The sequence below is a fragment of the Necator americanus genome, chromosome I, assembly GCF_031761385.1.
Source record: "Necator americanus strain Aroian chromosome I, whole genome shotgun sequence".
Classification (NCBI taxonomy): domain Eukaryota; kingdom Metazoa; phylum Nematoda; class Chromadorea; order Rhabditida; family Ancylostomatidae; genus Necator; species Necator americanus.
Window position 1 is genome coordinate 10,363,450 of NC_087371.1, and position 16,977 is coordinate 10,380,426.

General features: G+C 38.7%; 2 protein-coding genes across 4 annotated transcripts in view; both read right to left on the bottom strand.

Moving 5' to 3' along the window:
• RB195_005064 (uncharacterized protein) overlaps window positions 1–9,719 on the bottom strand; it is a gene marked incomplete at both ends in the record, with an annotated part of 32,746 nt that extends 23,027 nt beyond the window's left edge. The window contains 12 exons of one of the 2 annotated variants that reach the window (XM_064177355.1): window positions 6,676–6,678; window positions 6,768–6,905; window positions 6,975–7,057; window positions 7,150–7,262; window positions 8,122–8,222; window positions 8,302–8,393; window positions 8,687–8,766; window positions 8,905–8,948; window positions 9,018–9,101; window positions 9,226–9,291; window positions 9,374–9,439; window positions 9,651–9,719. In XM_064177355.1, coding sequence (XP_064034481.1) covers window positions 6,676–6,678; window positions 6,768–6,905; window positions 6,975–7,057; window positions 7,150–7,262; window positions 8,122–8,222; window positions 8,302–8,393; window positions 8,687–8,766; window positions 8,905–8,948; window positions 9,018–9,101; window positions 9,226–9,291; window positions 9,374–9,439; window positions 9,651–9,719 — 939 coding nt within the window. Of the gene's footprint in view, window positions 1–6,675; window positions 6,679–6,767; window positions 6,906–6,974; window positions 7,058–7,149; window positions 7,263–8,121; window positions 8,223–8,301; window positions 8,394–8,686; window positions 8,767–8,904; window positions 8,949–9,017; window positions 9,102–9,225; window positions 9,292–9,373; window positions 9,440–9,650 lie in introns of those variants that run through there. The other variant, XM_064177356.1, reaches the window with a different exon arrangement.
• Window positions 9,720–11,260: 1,541 nt separating this feature from the next.
• Window positions 11,261–15,307, bottom strand: RB195_005066 (uncharacterized protein; the record flags this gene model as incomplete). 2 transcript variants are annotated; one of them, XM_064177357.1, is made up of 12 exons in its annotated part: window positions 11,261–11,326; window positions 12,147–12,207; window positions 12,306–12,434; window positions 12,624–12,684; window positions 12,780–12,858; window positions 12,973–13,085; window positions 13,188–13,290; window positions 13,412–13,465; window positions 14,684–14,767; window positions 14,841–14,917; window positions 15,076–15,122; window positions 15,200–15,225. In XM_064177357.1, the coding sequence occupies 12 exons, from the start codon at window positions 15,223–15,225 to the stop codon at window positions 11,261–11,263; spliced, it is 900 nt and encodes a 299-aa protein (XP_064034482.1). The 2 variants fall into 2 exon arrangements, with proteins under 2 accessions (XP_064034482.1, XP_013307977.2); XM_013452523.2 differs by lacking the exons at window positions 15,076–15,122; window positions 15,200–15,225 and adding an exon at window positions 15,235–15,307.
• Window positions 15,308–16,977: the final 1,670 nt, after the last annotated feature.

Sequence of the window (16,977 nt, forward strand, 5' to 3'; positions counted from 1 at the left end):
GATAGACAGAAGTTTCAGCTTCTTAACAAAAACCTGAAGAAAATGATGGAATTTAAATACTTCAGCAAAATTTTCCGACACAGCATTGGATTCCCGATATGAGAATAACCTTTAAAGAATTATATTTTCGTATTTTCAAACTTTAATCAAAGCTTCACAACATCAAATCGCAGGGTAAAGCCGCCCAAGCTGAGTCGAACCCACAGGACATAATGAGAAGGGATAAGTTCATTCTTTAAAGGCAATAAGATGTGACAGAAAAAAAAATTTCTATTCTATTTTTATGTCAAATATTACCAAAATTATACTGCAATTCCAAAAATCCCAGATTAGTAAGCATGTCTTACAAAATACTTCGCAAAAATAAATGTTCTCCACAGATATTACCTACGTTTAAGGGCAGCAAAAAAAAAGAACAAAATCCACAGCGTTGATTGATTCCTTTGGGATACTCCAACGACTCTAACGTTCGACTTCAACTCAGAGTAGAAGTTCGAAGTTTATGAACGCATCTGCAGCCCACTAATGACTTGCGTGAGCTGGATAAATATTATACCAGTTTATCAACCGCGGAGGTATGAAAAGCTTGGTTAGGTCTGGAGCGATTTCGAACCTTCGACAATGTACTCGACGCCGACCCTCTTACCTAGCTAACTTTACCTAAGTATAAGATTTAAGGGAAAATTACCGCATTTTTATTACAATCAGTTGCATCTAACCTGTAATTATCTTTTCATTTATCATCAGCCAGCTACCCACACCTCTTACCCAATAACCGCTAAGCATCCTCCATTTACTCTGGAGCCGATCATAAACTCCACGATATTACCTCATCGGATCCTTGTCATTAGTTACCGCATACCGCCGAGTCGGCATTTCATTCCCCCTCATTTACATCTCACCTGCACGTCAATCTAATTCGACTTATGCTGCGTAGATAATGAAAGAATTAGTGCTTGACATAAATGGGATGAATGCAGCACACGAGCAATAAATCTAGTCCATCCATATCTTCCAAAAAACTCCAGATGAAATGAACGAAGATGTTCTTCTAGTTTTTCTAGAAAGATTTATCCAAAGAAAATCCATTTCCAAATAGGTCTGCGGTAATTCTTCGAAATTTTTTAGACTCAAAGATAGTTTAGTGGATGCAAAGCACTCCCAACGCTTTTCACATGTTAAAATAAGAATCTTCGAGTTCAGCAAAAGAAAGTCTGCAGAACTCGATCTAAACGATCAACTGTACACCTCATCTACTGTGATCGTAGATCCCTTACAATATTCTGAAGATCAGTTAGAGTCCAATCAGTAGCGAAACACTTTGGCAAAGTGTAACCTTTGAATTATTGAATCATCCTCTTGAAAAAAAAGTAATCTAAGACATTTCCACCCTTCTGCTCTCAATATTTCAGATAAGAAATGGGATACGAGAAACTTGAAGCTTAGCATCATCGAAAAGTAATGTGGAACAGAAATTTCCAAAGATTCCAATAAACTGCATCCAAATGTAAGTTGAACTTCGATACTAAGTGATTCCTGACACCGAGGCGAGGAAAAATCAATTCTATCATATCTATTCAGTGTTCGTCTACTGCTTAGAATGAATTATTTATTACCTTGAGCCCATAGGAAAGAAAGAAAAGAAGCATGTAGATATACTATATATATATATATATATATATATATATATATATATATATATATATATATATACTGAACAATATAGATACTGAGCAATACAATACCAAAATATAGGCATACAACTAAATAAAGGTATAAATGCAAGTAACAACTATATAAATGTTACATTAACAACAAACCTTGAACTGTTATGTGCGAGTAAACTCCACCTCCTTTCAATTTTATCCGACCTTCCCTGGACGCTGACTTGATATTCACCTTACGTACAACTGACTCTTGTTCGTTCATCCATTTTCATTTTCAGAAGATAGCTCGCTTTGGGAAAGTTAGGCATCACATGGGATCACACGATCCTAACCCGTAACTATCTTCACCAGATGAATTCAGAAGCCCAACAATTACAAGTTAGTTTGTTTGTTTGCAATTCTGGCGCCAACTGCTTAGCTGCGTAGCGCGTCCACCTCAACCTGAGGTGTCGTGGCGAAGATTATAAATGGCTTCACGCAGCAACTTATCGCCCTCTGTGCCCACCTCGGTCGTAAATCACAACACTTCGCCGCAAATGAATACGCAAAGCGAGCAAAAGAGACCCTCGATACTACACTACGGGCGACACATGATAAATTACGCGTCGCCAAAAAGAGCTATTCTTTCGGTAATTTCACTACACCACAGTATAGTAGCCATTGCTAGGTTACAATCACTTGATGACGTGGAGAGTTGTACCAATTCGGAGAAACATTGAGATTAGAAACAAGGGAATTTTCGAAAATCTCAGAAAAAAAAAAAACAATTGCGAACATTGAGGTGTTACTGCCAAAAATTATCATCGGAAAGATGATTTATCTTCAGTAAATGGGTTGTTATAAGCTCCCACTAATTATGCAAAAAAGCTCCAAAAATTGTTTTTGTCTTTGTTTATGATAGCGAAACCCCTCGAGACGGTAGGTGAATCCCAAACTACTGATATTCTATCAATATTTAACAGTTGCCAGAGAAAATAGAGTGCACAAGACCTGAATAGTTAGGAATTTAAAGCTGTTTAACTCGCAAAAACTGTAAAGTACCAATCATTGCGCAAGAAATAGCTCAACCAGCCAATAGAGCCGCAAAAGTCGTTAGCGCGGAAAAAATAGTGTTTTTAGTGAAACAGTCAGCAAGCCAGAAACTTACTGAAAACCTGCTTTATTTGAATTATCGAATAAAAAGGTAATAAGTGAAGTGCTCAAGTAGAACGCGAATAAAAGCAATCTCGCATATCCTCTAAACTGTCCACGCGTTTTCGTGCTAACTACTTTGCGGCATACTTTTTTATTTATTATTGTTTTGTGTTGGCGATAGAGATGGTGCCTGTCAAGTCTCCATATCGGAAACCGTTCTTCCATATCAGAAAAACGGTTTCCTAGAGAGTAACGCACCGAAATCACCAGAAAATCTATTCTCGACAAATATACAGAAAAAAAAAACAGCTACATTCCTCTCCCCTACCCATCAAGTTTTCGTTTATCTAAAAAAAAGTTTAAAGATACCCTACGCAAACAAGTAGTTAAAGGTTTCTCATCCTGAAGTGAGCGGTTAAATTAAAATTTAAAGAGAGCGTATCACGAAACCAAATTGTTGAGATTTCTCCGCGAATATTTGGTGTTAGGGGTGTAGTTCACGACAGTGAGCGTGATCAAGCTCAATTCTGGCTATTATTCTTTTAGGAAAACGACTTTAGCAACAGCATTTGTTGCACTCCTTCAAAACCTACGATGCAACTTGTTACGCGATAGAAAGTGGGCAATTCCGTCGTCCAATGTCCGCAATTCAATTAATATAACTCAAATAAGCAAAAGAAGCTACACCTCTTGTACAACGGCAAACTCCTTGCGAATGGTGGTCGTTCTACTACCCGTAATAAGTTGTATCGTTGAACATACAGGTGCAACCAAGCCAGTTTCACATGATGACCGTGATATTCATAAATAACATCCCTACTTTCGAGATCTACGGATTCCAATATAATAACTCAACCTTTCAACATGCCATCTCTAACAACTCATCATCTCATCGTCAGCATAATTCTGATGTAAATAATTAGTGCGCAACTTCTTCTATGGATAGAACTTCTTATCCTAATTTATAATGCGTCATCTAATACAACATGGTATGGTCAGAAATGTACGAAATAGTGAAATCGTTTCCATGAAGCCTATTCCACATTCAGTAAGCCAGAAATTTTTAAACCGTAATGAATTCAGCGCCAGTTCAACATCATGGGAAATTTCTTCACACAAAAATTTCCGCTTGTTTTACAAGATAAACAAAAATAAAGCGGAAGTAGAGGATATAATTTCTGTTGAAATCCAGCTAATTCCACTCACACTCGTTTTAAGGAAATTTTTTGTGGTTAGTTTGGAAAATTGAAAGAAAAACTTTTGATCTGCTTCTAATATATTAATGGTTTCATTATACTTTAGAATCTCACCCAAGATGCACACATTTCACCATAACTTTATGGGCATTAAACCATTTTTTACAAGAACCTCTCACGCACTTTCGCTACACCGCTTCGTAAAAAAAGCATGCCACATTTAGACATCATCTCATTCAGACGCGCTCTATAATCGAATCCACGGCAATCTGGCTCGGTAAAAATTTACGACTTTGGCCTGCTGCTGCGATGAGGTTCGGAGATGTGCTCATAGCAGATATGTGGGTTGCGTAATCCGTCCGCATCCCGCATGCAACGATTAAGTATCGCACCATTAGGACAACGTAGAGCTTGATCCCTATCGCAGTGACGGATGCAGCAGAAACCCAAATAAAAAATCTAATAAAGAATGTCCGAAATAAAACTTCTCCACACCCAACTAGTACTTTATGATATCGCACTTTTTCATTCGCATGTCTTGCTTGTCAGTGTTTTTCCCCGGGGGATCGTTGTTCGGCGTAAGCACGCACCCGCCTCGCTCAACTTCTTTGACCCCCCGAACGAAGCAATAAAAGTGATGAGCAGTCACGAAAATGGGGTGCACCACAAGCACGTAACTGCGAAGAAATCTTTGGTCTCTGGAAAAAAAACTCATCTTACGCACATCGAAGAACACGTTCAGGTTTAATTGGTACCACAAGAAGTTAGGGGCCATGTAAGAAATTCTACCAAAGCAAAGAGCCACTATTTCACACTAAACGGAAATTCATATAGAAACTGCTCTACTGCCACATAAACCTCAAATACGTTCCTTGCAACACAATAATATATGCATGTGTCAGAAAAAATTGCAATTCTGTCGTGTGACATGCAAAACCCTGTGCGAATTGCTACAAGCGGCAACAATTCCTCATTTGTGCGTCCGCAAAACAAAAAAAAAAAAGCATTCGATGTGAAAAGCTTAATTTATACACAAGCTGAAACAAGAAGAGCTCACCCTTTAGGGAGTATGAAAAACCCCTCGAAATGAGGCTGCATAACTTTAAGAACACTGGTAGCGAAAAAAAAAAAAGAAAAGTGGGAATAGACAGCAAGTATTACAAAAAGATATGTCTTCATGCAGTTCTCTAGAGAGTTGTGGAACAATGAAGTTCTAAATACGAAATAGCCGTGAAATAAGAATAGGCAATACAGGTCAAACTCACGGGACTTCCGGAATTATCAGAAATTCACGAAAGAGAAAATTGGTTCAATTTTAGGCATATTTAACAAGCCCAAAACAGTCATCAAAAACAAAACAAGGCTGGAAAAAAGTAGTCGAAAAATCAACAAAGAAATGAAAACAATCAATCAACACTTCACAAAGAACGTGATTGCGGTCTTAGAGGCATCACCCCACGAATCTGATTTGGTACGGATTTCCTGTGGAGTATTCGTATACGGTATCTTAGATTATGGAGAGGTGGGTGATTCCGTCCATTTCTTGCTAATTGCCGTAAAAAACGACCCGGAAGATACGGCTTCGAACGTTCCGGCGCGCTAATTTCTACAACGACTTCGATTGGAGCGCGGCAGTAGCCTGCACATCTTCGGGGCCGTTTTTTACGCCAATTAGCAGGAAATGGACGGAATCACCCACCTCTACATAGTCTACGATCCCGTATACGAATATTCCACCTGAAATCCGTACCACCTCAGATTCATGGGGTGACGTCTTTAATGAAGTGTGAGCTAAAGGTCGTCCAGAAGTTCTCTCTTTGCATACATTTCTTTGCGAGAATTTGCTCTGCAATCCCGAGTGATATTCGAAAGTGATTTATAGACTTGTTTTTCTGGTGTATCCAATCAGAACTTTGCCCTAGCACCTTAGCATTTTATATACTGTAGTGGTTATGTCTAAATGAAGTAGTTGCAAAATGTAACAAAAGCAGGCTACAGTAACCAGTTTGTGCGCAATTTTTGAGCATTTGTTTTCTGAAATACAACCAAACACTTACTTCCAGAACATTTTTTCGGCATAGTGACAAGGAAGATTTTAGTATTAAATCTCTATAGCTACTCAAAACCATATGTGGAATAAGAAAAAATACAGAGAACCGTCACTCGCACTACTTCTTTTGCTTGCTCGACGTTCCCTGAAATTTTGATTCTTGACGACAACACCGACCTTAATTTTTCACTCCAACTACCCGAAACAGCCTATAATACGGAAATACTCCTTATCTCCTCTCCATCTACTCTTAACACAGGCCACACGCTTGAGTTCTCCCAAAAAATAAATGCATCAAGGGGATTCTGCAGAACTCATGAATAGTTAACGGCAGCCGAATAGTGAAAGGAGAAATGAAAATTGAACACAATGCACGCTCATGTTCAAGAAAAGATAATCCGTGGGGATTGAAGTATTTCGAGAATGTAGTTGCGAAGAGAACCTGTGACTTAAAAGAAAGAGGCAAACCAGAGACAAAGAAAAAAAAAACAAAAAATGGTGGGAAAAAAATTGGAGTAATCCTCTGTACAGCAACAGCAGAAATTAGTTATTATTGCAATATTTTCTACTATAATACTTCTTAACCTGCTGTCAAAAAGTAACGGTATACAAGCAGTAAATATGTAGTTTACTAAAAGGAAGACTTTACGGAAAATATGAAACGTTTCCACAAACTCTTCTGTAGCAAATAGCAAGAAACAGATAAGTGAATAAACTAACCAGACCCATCGAGAAGTAATTGAAGAAGAAGTGGGGTTGTGGACTGAGCGTTTCCTTGCACCCTCCACGATGAATGGACATCTTGTCCTCGGATTTATAGAACACCTTGGACGGAGCGCCGAGAGCTGACAACACCTTCTAGAACCAAGGCATGAAAAAATGTGCTTTTTCCAATGATAACTCATAAAAATGAGCGTTAAAACCGACAGCGACTGTATCTCCAAATGATATGGTCCTTGAAACCTCCACCAATTCAAGTTCGCCACTGATGCGAGAGGCAGCGTTTCCATCTGAATAAGAAAAATCATCAATCCAAAACGTTTTTAACATCCATAGATATCATAAAAATATAGATGGCAGCAATAACAAAATCTAAACCCACTTTGTGTCTGAAATAGAACGTCTACACCTGTGATCTTCCCATTTTTTCTTGCGCATGACACCATAAGCGTACGATTCTGGCCGCAGTAGGCAGCCAACGGCATAGTAACTTCCCTATAATCGTCAAATTATGCGAACAAATGCAGGAGATTTTGGTATAGCTAAACATCAAGTCTGAATCCGAATACTGTTAATAAAAAAAAACGCTGAAATACTTCTAGCGAAACGGCACACAAACAATTTCATTTAAGAGAAAAAAAAACGAACGATTAATAATCAGAAATGTTAATGGAGAATTTTCCTAGGCATAACTAGCAGAAAAAGCTAAGAAGAAATGTTTGATAGTGGAAAAACATGCATTACGAGCACAAACTCCCTTTCTGGATATGATTCGCTTTTTGAACACCTGAACAAAAACAATGTTCCTATTTTCAGCTTTCTTCCATCCTGTATAAGAACTGAGTCACAAGTCAAGTCTGTACCGAAATCTGTGGTTGCACCTACACCTAAGATTCAGTGAGGGTAGGAAAGAAATAAAGATTCAAATTCCATTAAACCTTAATTTCTTGTACTTCGGAACTCAATGGAGGACCTATGGCGAACAGTTCACTCACTATCAAGTGAGTCAAATTCTAGTACCAACTGAGAATGATCGTTATTCATTCAGAGCGATAAAAGACTCCTCCAAAACTTTCACAGCAACAGAGATGTTGAGATGTCGACAGAAATCTGTTATGAATGAAGACATCTGCTTCGTTTTAATGCTTTCAGTTACTTTCAGGATAAAACAAGTCTTAGACAAAGGCTTTCGCAGAACCCTCACATGAACCAATAACAATATGAATTCTAGTTTGAAAACCAGATAAATAAAATATGTTCAATTTGTTTTCAAGAACAAAATATATGCATATAAAGGTAGGAACTTCGCATACTTGGAACAAAATACAAGAGAATTGAAGACCAAAAAAATCACTCATTCTTTCCAACCGCCGTCCCTTTGAAGATTGACATCTTTGTTAATCGCGGTTGAGTCGCACTATCGAACTTCAACGATCGTAATGGGCCAAATCCAGGCTAGAAAGAAAAGAAAAATATGCAAAGACCTAAACCATCTAGCGAAATACTTCGAAGCAACAAATTTCAAATGACTTACAGTAACTTCAACATTGGCGCTCTCTGCAGTTGGAAAACAGAATGAAAGTCCACGCCAACTCTTTACGCAAATTTTTTGTTTGTCATCGTAAGCTGCAAGACCAATGAATATAAGGAATTGTAGCAAATGCGATAGATGACAGGTAACTAATTAATCTAGCACTTTGAAAGAATTACGAGTATTTAAACGTGAAATAGCTTCGATTCAAATCCTAGCCTCGCTTGTCTCAGCGCTTCAATAACATTTAGTGGGAATGCACTATTTTGTTTATGCCATTACACTCAGACAAAAGAAAGGTTTCAATGAATGGAATGAGAGGAAATTTCCTCAATGTAAGATAGTGGGTTTGACCAAAAAAAAGTGGAAATTTGACTCAGAAGAGAACCTCCTGGGTGTGTAGAGCCGAAGAATTCGTCAACTTTATCCATACTAACTTCAGCACCAGGTTCGGAAAAGATCTTCTCTCTGAATGAACTACGCTAGAGCGTATACTCTTATTATAGCAACAAGGTTAGAAATAGAAAAGGACAAATGAACAGAAAAAATCAGAACAAAAATATTTGAACTGTCTATCTTAAAAACCAAGGAAACAAACGAACTCACTTATACTTGAGTACGATTTGAGATAGATTGTCGACTTCGATAAGCTGAACGAAATCATTTGCTAGTAAGAAGAAAAAAGTCGATTCTAAAAGAAAATATAATTGAACACCAACCCGAAGAAGCTGAGTGACAGGATGAAATATTAGGCGTATCCCATCGTTACTTAGGTACACACAAATATCTCGACCAAGGGGATCCTAAAAAAATCGTCATTAAAGAGCGATAAGAAAGCTGCGAAGATGTATTAGACTGATTTAAAGGAATAATTCCCTTAAGAGGAGCAATACAATTAACTACATCAACAGAATCAGTTGAGAGTACCTTTCGGGAATACATCAGCTCGATATTCGTTAAAATCCTTGCATTGTGTTGAATTAGAGTTAGTACCTAAATCCAGTGCCCAGTAGAATCCAAAATGTAAGTAGGAGAATCCCCGATAGCTGTCTGCCAGCATAGCTTTAAAACAAACCTGATTAAGTGGCATTCCTAAAATAAACTCCACATTTTCATTCTTCAGTCCTTCTTGCGGTAGAACCTTAAAACTAACTTTTGGCTACGTGAACTGAAGGGTGAAGTTATTTCTGTATAAAGCTTAAGCTGACAAAACTGATCTAGTAAGAGCAGCTAAAATTAAACAAATCTTCGAAAAGAATGTGTTATTCCCAATGAAGAATATCACTTCATATGAGAATAATTTTAAATTTCAAATACGGGAAATATTAGGAAGACAGTTGGAAGAGACTCACTTCAAACGTCAAAGGATCTTGACGAGGCGTCATGCACATGCTGGAAGGTCGAGATGACGCCGATTTCATGTGCACAAACCGGCTTTGAAGCTGAATACTTACACTTGTATGGCAGAACAAAAACTTCCATAAAACGAACGAAATCGAAAGAATACAGCGACAATAACAATTACATCAGAAATGTATGCCGTACGTTAAAATATATGCCATAAACTTCATCCATAAGAATAAAAACCTCGACCCGAATTCCTGCCCATTTCCTCTTTCTAAACAACAACAAAGAAAGATCAATAACATTAAGCCATCAAATCGGACGGAACAAGGAAACATATGACTGGCAACGGGACGTAAATTCGTGTTCGAGCACGAAATTCGCACTCGCTGCGCTGGACAACTGGTTTCGAGAAGCGCACAAATGGCGATACTTCACACTTTACAAATGCAAATCTCTAGTGCACCAAATAAGAGATGAGTACAAAACTGAGCAGCATAACCAGTTGCAGTTATTCAATCTTCCACCGATTATCCAGATTGTGCTGTCAAATTTATTATTTCAATCGTGGATTCTCCCAATATCCAACCACCTTACCGATAAATTGTAAAGTATATCATGTAAAGCGTTAATCAATCCTCTTGGGACTCGCCACTGCTCTCGTTGTCTAACCTACAATAACCTACGAAGGCTAGTCGACGTGTGAAGTCGGTGCTGTCCTCCCAGACAAATCTGGTACAAATTTATCGGCCCCTGATTGATGAAGGACTGGTTGGCATTAGGGCCGTTTCCAAAAATCGATTGTGCAGTCACAGCGAACGTCTTCCTCCTACTGCTCTATAACCGCCATGCTTTACAGTTCACATTTATTTGAAACAAAAAAAAAACCCAAGACGACAAGGGAATCCTTGAAATCAAATCGACACGATCTAAGTAACACTGCACCTCGCTGCAGTGGACACTGTCACAACTCGTGTACTTAGAACCAACGCAAGCAAAATTGTCAAGCGATCTCCATCTGCCATTCTTTCACAGAAACGAACGCCACTATTTTAAATTTCAGCACAAATCCGTTATTATTCTACCATAGAATTATTGTTCCTGGATCGAAGATGATCTTTTCTTCCTTCATTTAGAAACATGCATAGCAGAACCGAAGCAGAGATGCTGCTTTGCTTCACAAATTTGTAAATGAAGTGCGAACTAATCGATGTCGTGCTGATTACGGAGAAGTCTCCTAATCTATCAATTTGTCCCATATCTTATTTTCATCGTCACCGGAACTTATAATGAAGCAATGATTGTGAAAGCGAATAATTCATACAAATCCTTCTCGTAGTCGGTAATCAATCATGTAAGAAGTTAACGGATACAAAGTTACACAAAGAAGTATACTATGTATGTTGGACCACAACACTTCGAAAAGAAAAGTCAAACACAGAAGTGTTTAACCATTTTGTTAAGATTACCACAACATGTAAATACTAACTACAGCCATATCATAAGGGACATACCCAGACAAAAAGAAAGAAACAATGTATAACAATATCTAAGGAGCGTAATCTGTATATTTCAACGATGATGATTAGTGAACGACATTGACTTGCACCACAGTCCTTCAGAGCCCGTACGCATTCGCGAATTGTTGTCCTGCTTTTTCAATAGGTGGTCCGTTGTTCGATTGCTGAAAAAATCTGTATATATCCGATGATGAACGTATATTTATTATTATTAGCTATTTACACATTTGTTTGCATTTATTTACACAACGTATATTACAGAATGAAGAAACCAGAACGCCTCATTTTTCTGCTCTTTCTTTTTTTCTGGAAATACACTTCGTCATAGAGCCACTGTGCAATTACAACAAAGCTTGTAAGTTAGGAAGGTCAGAATTGTAGTTGAAGAAAAACAAGTACAAAAGTGAAAAATCCCACATATCATTATATTGTTTTGTAGCGAGGCAACCAGTAGAAAACCCGCACAGTGTCAGTGGACACCACTTCAATGACACGTATTATCACACCCTCTGCCAGCTCCACGGAATTTGTGTTAAACAAATCTCCGGCGAAACCCAGCTTCAGTATTTAAGTGCAGTTTTGCTCTCACTTATGAAACCATCAAATCTAACGTCAAAAACCAGAACGAACACATAATAAAAAGTCTTGTGATTAGGTGCTGGCAAAAAAAAACGAGAATTAAGCGCAGCTGAAGACACCAGATTCATTCAACAGTAACTTGGATTCCGGCTGATTAATTATTGCTCCTAGAAACTAATACAGAATATGTTTATTTCACGTGAAATTTGTGGAATGAAATAGAGCTATACTTCAAGACAATGAATAATAATATTATCATGTGAGGAATGAAGTATTCCATGTCATAAATGGTGCTGATAGTAATTAACAATAATGAATAATAATACCCTGCCATCTACCATTTCATAGAAATGTGAGACGATCTTAAACTAGTTCTTAGAAAAGATCAAATGAATAATGAATAACCTGTGGTGATTGTTGATACTGCAAGTTGTATGCTAAGGGATGAATTTTGAAACCATACAGTCTGAAAGCAAAATATACTTAGTCGTTCACAATCGGTGAACGTGGCAGAACAATACTTTAAATCTTTGCTATTCACTAGGCAAATGGATACTACCACACCTTGGTATAAATTGAGTAGCTGGTTTACGCGGGCGGAGCTCTGGATGAACAAAGAACAACATGTGTGGAAAGCCGGTACCAAAATAACTGCCGTCCGTGTGCTGGTGACGTGAGGAACGAGGTATAAATCTGGAAATCAGTATACTAGCTGGAGCAGGGATGAATACGAAATTTTAGGAGCCTTTTTTCACGAAAAGAATCTTTTCGATATTTTCAATAACCTTTAAAAGTGGTTATACTCTTCCAATTTAGCTCTTTTTACCTCCACAGGAACTATTTTCTATATGAGGTGAATACAAAGTATAGCTGAACACTCACACGTCACAACAACGAGGGCAATAAAGTTTCACCATCGCTTCTCCAGGAACATCGGAAAGCCCTGAAACAGCAGCCACTGGAGACCTCGTGCCATGCACAAGAGACCATCACCCTCTTTTATTCCAAAAATCTCAAAATGAAATCAAGAGAACTCACCAATAGGTAACATAGCTTGGTTTTCACAGTACACTCGAGGACATACGCCAAAATCGTGGTCACGCCATTTCTCAACCATCTAAAAAGAAGCGCTTGAAATTTCTGAGATAGGGGCGGGTGCGATTATGGTTGTGGACTAAAAGTTTAGTCCGACTAATAGTGGAAGATTCGCAAAACAAACAAAACAACATACCTGTCCGATTCCCCTATTGGTCAAAATATATCTGGCGTGAATTAACCCGTATAGCATTTCCGCTGCTTGTTCTACAAGATCAGTGTTTGTAGGGTTGTCCTCCATGTCATCTTCTGGAAGTACAGAAAGAGTAAAAAGAATCAACATTGTCGCATTTAAACCCACAAATCAAAAAAGAAAACAACTGAAACCAATCTGAGACTGAGAAAGATCACCTGGTTCTAAATCCAGAATCATATCGAGAGCCTGACGGTACTTTGGCACCTGCTCATTAAGGCCAGTGAGATTGAAACGATCTTGAATATATTCTTCGTCAACCTAAACGTGTATAATTGTCTTTAATAGCAAGATCAGACCTAATAGTAATGGTAAAATCGTTCCTGATCAGGTTTGCTCCTCCTTCAAAGGAAAAATCCCCACGGAAAGGGATTGTACCTACCTCGCAGAAGAATTCGTTTCCCCTCAGTCCACAAAACCAGGTGATCCATGACACCTTAATTATGATTTTTGAAGTTATAAAAGTTCAGGATAAAATGGGAGTATGAAAGAGTTCTAGCATCTACAAACACAGAAAAAGTAGTTTCTCTTCACGGAATAACTCAGATTTTTCATTCAAAACAATACATTCTCCAACATAGAGTAACAAGAAAGTGAGCTGTTACAGTTTTAATGCCTACTAAAACTATTTGGCATAAACTTTCGCCAAGTACCTCACCAAGAATTGGGGAAAACACTAGAAATTAATACCTCTAGACTTCTCATATTCGGAAAACCTCATATAAAAAGCGTTTCAGCGGATAGAATTACTAAGTGCACATTCCCATTAATTGCACATGTTCTATCTCCTATCGCAATCAGGCACATGATAGATTTTCCCGAAAATCAATAGATAGCGCAGTCGCGTTGAATCTCTGTGTTGAAAAGGTTTCTGTGAGTGAGCACAATAGATAGACGAGGATAACGAAGAAGAGCAATGAAAACCAAAAAATGAACTCTTTTCTCCTGAATCAAGAATCTATCACCGCCCACAGACACGTTAAGGTCCGAACACGTTTGAAGAATACGTAAGGTATATAAAAGAAAACATATGGTGTAGTATTTGAACAGACTGAAGACCCATCAAGCATCATGTGACGAAAAAATATTAAATGATTCGTTTAATAGAGCATACGCAGAAAGCCAAAAGCAACAGCGCTTGCAAAATACTTGTAATAACACAATACAGGTAGAAAGAAAACTGAACACACCAAAGAAATAGTAATTTGAATGAGTATGTTTTGTAATTATTGGTGAACAAACCGCTGCATAAAATCATAAAAGGATGTGAAATAATGTCCGCCAGAAAATCACTCAGCAAAATACGAATTAGCAATTTCTTCTGCACGTTTTTCTATTGATATTCCCTTATAATTTATGTATATATATGCTACACACTCTAGCCCCACAAACATGAAAGACAACATATTTCAACAGCAAAAGAACTCCCGCCTCCGACAAAAAAGATGGCAAAATGACTTCACGGGGCCTGAAATCAGTTCATGCTGGATTCTTCGCTAACAGCGAGCAGCTGGTATCCCAGCGACACCTTCCTTGATGAGTCTACCAAAAAGAAGGAAAAAAGTAGTGTACGAAACAATAGATTCCACAAGCCCTGTTGACTTTCTAAGCAACCAATCATGCATAAATACTTTGTCTAACGAAGAAAAGGAACCTCTTCGGAGCTGCTCATGGTTTCCGATCCTGATTCGTGCGACGGAGCGCTTTGTTCAGTAACGGAAGCAGAAGCAGATCCAGCCTAAAATACATGTTTAACTTCATAGTAATTAAAATAAACCCAACCTAAGTTTCAAAAAAAAAGTCGAACTCACGGAAGAATGCGGCAGTTCTCTCCACCGAGCGGAGGCCGTGGCGACGGTGCTAATTAATAGACCGTGTGCAACAGGTCCTGCAAAATTCACAAATAAGCCGATAAATTAGTGAACACCAAAATGAGATATTCACACGTTCTTCAAGCAAAAAACAAAAAGCAAAGTAGAAAAGAAAGAAGTAAATCGTTTGGTATCAACGTAAGAATACAACTTAAGAAACGAAATAGTTACACACCATTAGAATGACTTGGTCGAATATCATCCAAATGACCACTTATACGTCTAGAAAATTGTAAGATCCAGACAATTGCAAAAAAAAATAACTAGGAACAGAATACCTCTAAATTACGAAAACCAACAAACTGGAAGAGAGCTGAAGGCGCATCCCGAGCACCTAAGCCACTTTGCTCCTCATCTGAGAAGATAAACCAGAAATAATCAATGAGAAACGGACGAAAAACACTCATATCCTGCAAAATCGCAGTACGAAGCACTTTCAGGAAACTCCCAGGCGACGAATGCAACGAATTACGGTGGTGGTCACAATGGAGCGCGAAATCTAACGGCTCATTACACATGTGACGTTAAATCCTACGCGTTTCTAGGACAGGGCGCTCGTACCACCGAAATACGATGGGTTAAAGTAGCGTTTATGACCAATATAATGAATGTCAGTTCTAAGCGATGAAAACAAGAAAGAAAGAAAAGATGGATGGTGAGGAACTAAAAGTCATGGCTCGCATATTAGAGCACACGATTAACCAGCGAGGAAACACTTAAAGGCAACAGCCCAGGAATCCGAGGTGGTGCAGATTTCAGGTCGAGTATTCTTATAAGGGATAGTAGATTATGGAGAGGAGGGTGATTCCATCCATTTCTTTCTAATTGCCGTAAAAGATGGCTTGGAAGATGCGGCGCCGCACAAGGCTGGCGCGCTCCAGTCGAACTCCTTGTGGAAAATAGTGCACCAGAACGCCCGGAACCGTATCCTCCGGGCCCTTTTTTACGGCAATTAGGAAGAAATGGATGGAATTACCCCATCTCCATAGTCTACGGTCCCGTACACGAATACTCCACCTGAAATCCGTACCACCTCAGATTCGTGGTGTGATGCCTTTAATGAGAACTGAAGTACTGCTGAATGGGGAACAGGAAAGAGGCCTGTGCAGTCCAGGACCGGCGACGACTCTGTTCAGGACCGTCGGTGCGATTGGTTTTCCCGGGAGGTGATCGCTTTCAGCTCGAGAACTAGCTGCTGGCCCCATGCTCAGGTCTCGTGACGGAGTTCGAATACCTGCATGACCTTCTTTCTCCGTGAAACAGTGTCATTGATTCCGAAGAACAATTCCATTGTATTCGCGAAATGTACCAATTGGCAGAATTCCAGGAACACCAAACTGAGCAAATTAAACAGTAGAAAGTGGGAGTTAATTAAACGCAGTGGGGCGCGAAATCTAGCGACCTATCGCATGACGAAGACAAGGACATTTAGAATAGGTCCAAAAATTATCTGAAACCTTGAAGACAGGAGAAAAAAATGAAATAATATCGGATGTGAAACAATGAACAGATTTCTTCTGAAGTTTTAAAAACACATCCGTTTAGGAGCATCACGTAAAAAATGAGTGAGCCATCTCGAAATCCTTCACTGAATCATCTGTGATAATAGCAATCGCAGAGTTTTCCCTCGATATCGGGATTGGACGACGTTGACTTTAGAAAATCGACGAATGAAATTAAATGGAATTCCAAGAAAAAGTTGTAATTAGATTCGAGAATCAAAAGCTGACATAACATTTTTAACAAGCTCATGTCATATCTTTCCAAAGAATAGAAGTTTTTTTTTTTTTTTTCATGACAAGCTCATGTGATTCTGTTTCCGAAGGAAAACATTCGCGCAACTCTCAGACGAGCGTCCTACCGGTGTTCTTTCAGTCGAGATTGTTCTAGACAGCTAACAACCTACGAAATGCCAAGAATTTTCACGTGCTCTACATGCTTAGAGTGGAACAGCTTCTTGGAAAGCTCCGAAACTCAACGTGCTTTAAAGGCATCACCCCACGAATCTGAGGCAGATTTCAGGTGGAGTATTCGTATACGGGATGGGAGACTACGAGAGGGAGGTGATTCCGTCCAT